Here is a 7494-nt window from a genome sequence, read left to right as displayed (position 1 = left end):
GTATGCTCTATAATGCATACATAATACAACTTACATCTAGGGCCATTACATTGTCCAATTTGGTTGTATTTTTTTCCTATCCTCAAACTCAATCCATAACAATACTATGCACTATATTTGAGGGGTATATACATCCTATCATTCTTGGTTTACATGGTTTAATGCTTGTATACATCATTAAGGATAACTAGATCAAAATTCCATGACTGTCTTCCACATCACGATTCTATTCTCAATTTTACATGATTTTACAATTGCATAGATCATGGTAATTAACTCTATTACAAATCCATGACTATAGTATGCATCATAATTCCATCTTGTCTCAATTTTACATGGCTTCATGCTTGTATACATCATGGGCCCCAACTCACTCACAACTCCATGATTACCTTTATACACTGTAATTCCATTTCACACAACTTTTACAAAGTTTAATGATTGATTGCTTTGTGGGGGGCAACTTAGTCTCGACTCCAAAATTGTCTCTTACATCATGGTCACTTTATACACTTGATGTTTGTAAATCCCATTGGTAGCAACTTAGTCACAAATCAATGTTGTCCAATACTCGAGGTCATACACTAAACATTATCCGCTATATGTTCATAGCAAACATAGTGTTTAAATGTTTATATTTGTTGTTCCATTAATGTTATATTGCAAGTATTACTAATGAACTTTTTGTGCAAGTGCGAATGATTTTTTAATAGGTAGATGAAGATTGCAAAGCATCATTCAAAAACTATATCTTGAATCTACTTGTTACTCATTTAGTGCATATTTTAATTTGGCATGCATTATTCGTGTAGATTAATGCACACAAAAATTGAGGAAAATGTGAAGAATAAAAGTGCCTACTCTAAACTTATACACCTTTGTTTTATACCACTTCGAACACTATCATAATTAAATTGTCATAGTGTTCAACTTGACTTGTTTGATGCACAAACTAACCCCAATCTTAATCCCATTAACCAAAATTATATTATCCACTACCTTAGTCAAGACCAATCTAATATCCTAAGTCACTTGCCACCCAAGAATAGATCACATATTGTAACTTTATGCATGACGTAGGTCATACCATGTAGCCTAGTCTACTATATTCAGATTCTTGTTTCTCACTCCCCAAGCTAACTTTCCTAGGATTTGACTATTGCCTTGTTAACCATGCACTAGACACCTCAAGATGAGTGAATTTTATCAAGTATTTATAGATAACTGCAAGTGATCATTTCTCTTCAAATAATAATTGAAAAGTATCATCAAATAATTGTGAAATAACTTTTGAAATCAAAGCACAAAACATAAAGAATATTATATCACCATTACATCTGTAGATATTGCATCAATTGCTTAACATGTTTTTAAATCTTGTTTGACGCAATTAAGATAGTGAACAACTAACCAAGGGAAGCCATAATTTCCCCTCTATCCAAACAGCAAATTACATTGTTATTATTATAACAACCTTTGTTCATAATAATTACAAAAGATAGGGGTGCCTGCAGAAAGCTACATTGGCAAATGCCAAAACCACAGCAAAAAGACTAAATCATATGACAAGTACTCAGTCCCAAACCCATTCTATCTCCTTTTTTATTTTGTCAGGCTCAACTCATATTTAATTCAAGTCTAAGTTATATTCATTATTTACTCTATTTAATACACTTAAATTAGTATGGGGAGATGTCTTATTTCCTTGTAATTGAGCATTAGAGCCAATCATAGCGTGTCCAGATTCTTTTTTTTTAATGATGATGTTCTTGCAGGCCTAAAGAAGCTTATAACTTATAGCTCACACAGTGATAAGAAAGGACAGGTCTTATTCTTAAAGGATTTTCTGTAGAATAATTTCTTATATTGAGTTTCATTTTTATACAGTTTCATTAAGGGAGAGGATCTAGTAGTTGAGCATCTTAATTTGGCACTTCTCACTCCCAATTTTTTACAGCAGCTAACTTGGCAAGTCCCCTACTTATAACTAAGGTTTCAAGACCATATCATCAAATATGATGCCACATCAGCATGCTTTTTGCCAAGGTGTCCAGATCAGCCTGAGAACAATACTTGTGCAAAAGAGAGACCAATACTTGTGTGCTGATGTGACATAACATGATTCGTTGCTTTTTACATCTAAGGGATACATTTCATTCAATTATGGTTAGTCATCATCAACAATAACAACTTTAAAGTCACAACTATTGGTGCAATGTTGTCAAAAATAATGAGCATTAAATCAATAAGTGCTATCACGACCATTGGAATGCGCTCAACCACTAGGTCCTCTCCCCAAAATACAAACTAAGAAGATTCCTTGTCTGAGTTATTTTGCATATGTTGTTCCAAACGATAAGCACAAATCCATATGAATGCAACAAACACTCAATGGGAATTGGGAAATTCAAATAAGTTTGATACATAATTGTGAAAAAAAGAAACAAATTAAATGAAAATGATGATAATTTAGACATCTTAGAATTTAGTTTTTGTTCATGGAGCAGAAGGAATTTGGTTAGATTTGCATTCCCCCTAAAGCACATTTCTAAGATATACATGTGAAACATTTTTATACAACAAATTGGGTATTTAATGAGTATATAAAACCTTTAATTTAATAATAAAGATAATGGAAATCATGAAAAATGAACTCGTATCTTTGTACATCATGAATATGCAATGAACCTTCTCAAGTAGGCCACACTACCCAAAGTTTCCAATGGGACTATTCTTGGCAAGGTAGTAAACACCAGCATCTCCAAGCCATATTTTCTGAAGTGGAATTCATAGCTTCCACATAGAGCAAAAGGTGACAGGATTATTCTTCCAACATAAAGAAACACAACCCTCATCCAACCTCATCTCCCAGTTGGAATCGTGTTTGCGAAGCATGATTCTTGCACCTTCTAATATTTCATCACTAGGCATGTCAGAGACAAATTCCCTTTCCATAATCCTCTTGCCCCATTTTGCATGAATCTCGTTTCTCTCCACACGAGAGGCATCATCATAGGCAGCATTGTTAACCAAGGCCATGGCTGCCTCCCCCTCTACCACCCTTCTCTCCTCACATTCCCTCCCTTTGAAACATGCACTGGTAGAGTCCAAGAATCTCCATAGATGGTCCACTGACTTTTGAAACCTTTCTAAGAAATCAGGGGATGAATGATCCACATCATTCTCACTCAACACAAACAAGAGGGGATTGAGGCTTCTTACAAACTGGATAAACTTGTCCCTTGGTGAGAGCGATGTTAATTGGTCGCCCTTGCCATCACTTTTGTCCAAGCCCTCTTGTAGGAGTTGATGACCCCTGAACTGCAAACAAATGGCCAATGCTTCATCATCTTTAACCCCAAGGACTTCTTTGGTGAGTGACTCAAGGGGTTGTGCAACAACATTGAGCTCCATATTAAGGTTTAAGGTCTTTGCAAACAAATTCAAGCGGTTAGCAAAGTCATTAGATGGGGGGCCAGCAGAAAAGGGTGCTCCCAGTGTGTCTGATACAACAGTTAGTTTTAGCAGACTAGGAGGCCCAGATGGTCTTTGGGCCACTGCTTCAATAAAAGTGGGCCACTGCATTCCATGAGAAACACCAATATCTATTACATGGAGAGTCCCACTGGTCCTGTCTTCGAAGGCCTCAAGTAGAGCTCCATTGACTATCTTGTAGATCAACTGAAACCATGGGCTCACCTCATGGAACTTGAGGAGAGCCTTAAAGAACAACTTGGGATCTGCAGAGAGGAATTCTGAGCAAGGGAAGATGCTCCCTGAGTGTGTGATTTTAGCAGTGAGAGCTTTCAGCCCATGTGCTGCAAGCCTATGGTTTGCATCCCCTGAGGCCGAGGCCAGGTCATGGAGGACCCATATGAGGTGTTGGATGCGATAAATGTTGTTGCTGGCTATGGCTACTGCACATGGGTTCAGTAGCTGTTCAGCCCATCTTGAGTCCTTCGATGGATTAGGTGAACCATTCTGTTGTCCACCCAATTTGCCTTTGTTGTTGTTGTTGTTGCTGCCCCCACCATTGTTACATTTCTTACTTGCACTGTCTATATCCATTTGGTTGTCTGACTCTGCTCCATAACGAGCACCTAACTTGGTGGTCTCTGGGGAAGAGTATAAGTGGGCGTCCTGGTGGATGCTCTCTCCTGTGTGGGGAGAGTTTACATTGTTCTCCAAGACATTTGGTAGCTTCCCTGAGGTAGGCTGATCTAGGGCCGAATTGTTAGCATTCGCAGAGTGTTTACCTCTTTTTCTCTTCTTTCCTGCCTTGGCTAAATCCTCTATATCATTCTGCATTCCAGACAAAAAATAAAAATGGATTAATCCTTTGTCATTTTGTAATATCACTCCAAAAAATGGTATTTACATAATCGATCTTCTCTAAAATTACCCCTTCGATTGTCAAGCCTAGAAATCAAAATTACAAAATGATCAATAATAGCCAAGAATACAAAGAAAGTAAATCTCGTTCCATGGTATGATTATTGTTCACTATTTATTTCAGAGCACAAAACTTAAAGCTAAACTAAATAGCAAGGACAACATCATTCGCCCTTTCACAATCTATTCCAGAGCACAAACCAACAGGTCACAGAAAGTCATGATGATTCTCACCAAAGATTTATCTGCAATCTAACCAATTCCTCCAGCATGAGCACCACATATTTTTGAAACGACATAAAAGAAGTAGAGTAGCAACTACAGCTGCAACACAAATGGACTGCACCTAGCACAATAATTACTTTGGTACTAATTGTGCCGACATAACAAAACACGTTTACTTCTTTCCAGAACTTGAAAAAGTTGTCCCTTAATATGGTTATTGTTATCTGTCACACACACTAAAATTTTCCCACACGGCCATCTTAAATTCCTTTGTGTCGATGGGAACCAGTTACCACACCCAATTTAGATTTCAGGGTCTAGCCCCCTTCTATGACTATCCTTTTGGGGTCTTCAAAAAGAGCTCCCTCCACCAGACTTGGATAAAACAGGCACACTGCCAAAAAGTCTCTCAAAAAATGCCTTTAAAAGGGAGATGCTCTTCATTACACCTGCCTGCTTACCTAAGAAAAGTATATTCTAGGCAAACTTGTATTAAGCCTGAAATTTAGAAATGTAAATAGCATTCAAGTGGTTCCATCAATCTATGATCAGCTAAGATTCAAGCACTTTACATTTACGATGCACTCTATGACTATTCCTATTACAGTTTGGCATGGCTTAATTTCTCCATCCCATTTGACCACACTTTAATGCCTGGGGTTCCTAATCTAACTTTCATGTCTCTTTTAATGGAGAAGCTACGACTCAGGACCTAAAACCTGCCATTTCTATCCTGGGTGCTCTTCATTACACCTGCCTGTTCACCTAAGAAAAGTATATTCCAGGTAAACTTGTAATTAAGCCTGAAATTTAGATATATAAAAAGCATTCGAGTGGTTCGATTAATCTATGATCAGCTAAGATTCTAACCTAGGACTTTCCATTTACATGCTGATGCACTCCATGACTATTCTAGCAGGATTTTTTTTTGGCACGTCTTAATTTCTCCATCCCATTTGCAGCTACAACTCAGGACCTAGGACCTTCCATTTATATGCTGGGTGCTTTGATCAAACTACTTGCCCCCTTTGTGACAAAACTATTTAGCAGGCTCCTTTTTATGACTTGGGTGTGGCTCCTTGTTCTAATCACCATCCCCACATGCCAGAATCTCGTTTTTTGCTTCACCTACCCTACAGCTTCTAGAATCATAAAAACTATGAATGATCACAATAACTTAATCCTAGATCATAAGTGTTTACCTGCAAAAGATACAAGCAGAAATCATGCCACAAGGTCTGTAATACCAAATAGGTCCAGGTGAATTCTAATGCAATCCATTCAATTCGTCTAACAATCACTCACCCCATCAGGATCCCAAAAATAATATAAATTTGACTGAAAAGTAAACTACCTACAAACAAAAACAGAGCCAACAAAACCATACCTTGATTGGATCAGCCCTAAAACTGTTGTCTTCCGCATCCCCCCAATGGCCAGTTAGACAGGGTGAATCATTACTGCTAAGAGATGGCTCCATGAGAAAGTGAGGCTCAGGGATCATCCCCATTGTTGGCAATGCTGCTGCAGCACTTTCCCACAGGGAGGCATCATGGGACCCATCCACATCCACAAGCTGGAATGGATCCATTGAAGAACACTCGTCCCCAATGTCAAGCCACTCCATCAGATATCCAAATTCCCCTCTTTCTCCCATGCTTACTATCAATACTGCTGCTCTGATTGACCCTTCGTAGAGTCTCTCATTTATGGCGCTCTGGCCTACTTAAACAGTGACCCAGATGTATGTATGATCAAATATCCTAGTACATATATACACTGTATATGTACCGTGTGTTCTAGTTTTTCGTTGACTTGATCTAAGATTAAGATCGTTTTCTGTGACGCGCATGTCCTTCAGAAAACTGCACAAGATTAATTTTTCCAGGAGGATTACATAGACATTATGTAACGTGGCTCCCTACACGATAAACATGATTTGGAAAACTACCTCTGTATGTATCGAGTACCATTTTTCTAATGAACTACAAGGAAAGTTTTGTAGTCAAAATTTTGCACCTTGATTGGATGTTTTTATTTTATTTTGAACAGGTCATCCTCCGGCAATTGTATGGGTGTGGGAAAGTGAAAGGCACTTAAAATATTTCGTTAAGGCGTAAGATTTTACAGCTATGGTCTGTTTCCTCAAATCATACTTCATTGATATTTTAGTTTAATGCAATATTAAAAATTATTTCACACTGCAGACAATGTAGTCGATTTGCCATTAGATACCATAAGATCTCCCATACCATAGGATCTCCCACCATGAGATCTACCCCTTTGTTTGGGCTTTGTATGATCGATTTCGAAGAATCTGTTATTTGGAGTATATCTACATTAACCTACTCAATTAAGGCTAGGTTTGAATCTAACTCAATGTCATTATTATTGTTGTAAGTTAATATTTTTACCGGTGAGTAGGTGGTTTAGGTTCATTTATTAATATTTATTTTCTATTGACTTTTTATTAAGTGTAAAAGGTAAGGTTTTTAAAAGGGGCTTAATTTTTTTATACAAAGTTAAAATGATTGGTTGATGAAATTCAATTGAATCAAGGGGTAGTACAACGACAACAAAATATCAACAAGTAATCTATTATATTCAAATGCTCAATTTGGAAGGATAGAGAAATCTTAAAGGGTATAACTGTGTCCACCTCCATAATAACACTTTGTCTAGCAAATAGTAACCATTTCCTAGACATTGACTACATCCACCATCAAAGTTGTCCAAAAACTTAGCAATGCTTAATAGTTACTCCTTCACCTAGTATTTTGGTGATAAACTAGGAAGCCTAACCCAAACAAGAATCTTGTTGGCACTTTCCTTTTCAGGATCAAAATGGGGAGCCCATTTCTTGAGCAATAAATATAC

At 37.4% G+C, this 7494-nt stretch overlaps 1 protein-coding gene across 1 annotated transcript; it reads right to left on the bottom strand.

Annotated features, from left to right (window-relative positions):
• Nucleotides 1-2589: 2589 nt before the first annotated feature.
• Nucleotides 2590-6880, bottom strand: LOC131034073 (protein NODULATION SIGNALING PATHWAY 1). The gene is made up of 2 exons (XM_057965425.2): nt 6005-6880; nt 2590-4302 (listed from the first exon to the last, which is right to left on the bottom strand). The coding sequence occupies exons 1-2, from the start codon at nt 6272-6274 to the stop codon at nt 2788-2790; spliced, it is 1785 nt and encodes a 594-aa protein (XP_057821408.2). The 5' UTR covers nt 6275-6880; the 3' UTR covers nt 2590-2787.
• Between the last annotated feature and the right edge of the window lie 614 nt (nt 6881-7494).

The sequence above is a fragment of the Cryptomeria japonica genome, chromosome 2 (assembly GCF_030272615.1).
Source record: "Cryptomeria japonica chromosome 2, Sugi_1.0, whole genome shotgun sequence".
Classification (NCBI taxonomy): Eukaryota; Viridiplantae; Streptophyta; class Pinopsida; order Cupressales; family Cupressaceae; genus Cryptomeria; species Cryptomeria japonica.
Note: the sequence above shows the minus strand (reverse complement) of the source record. Positions and strands in the feature narration are given on the sequence as shown.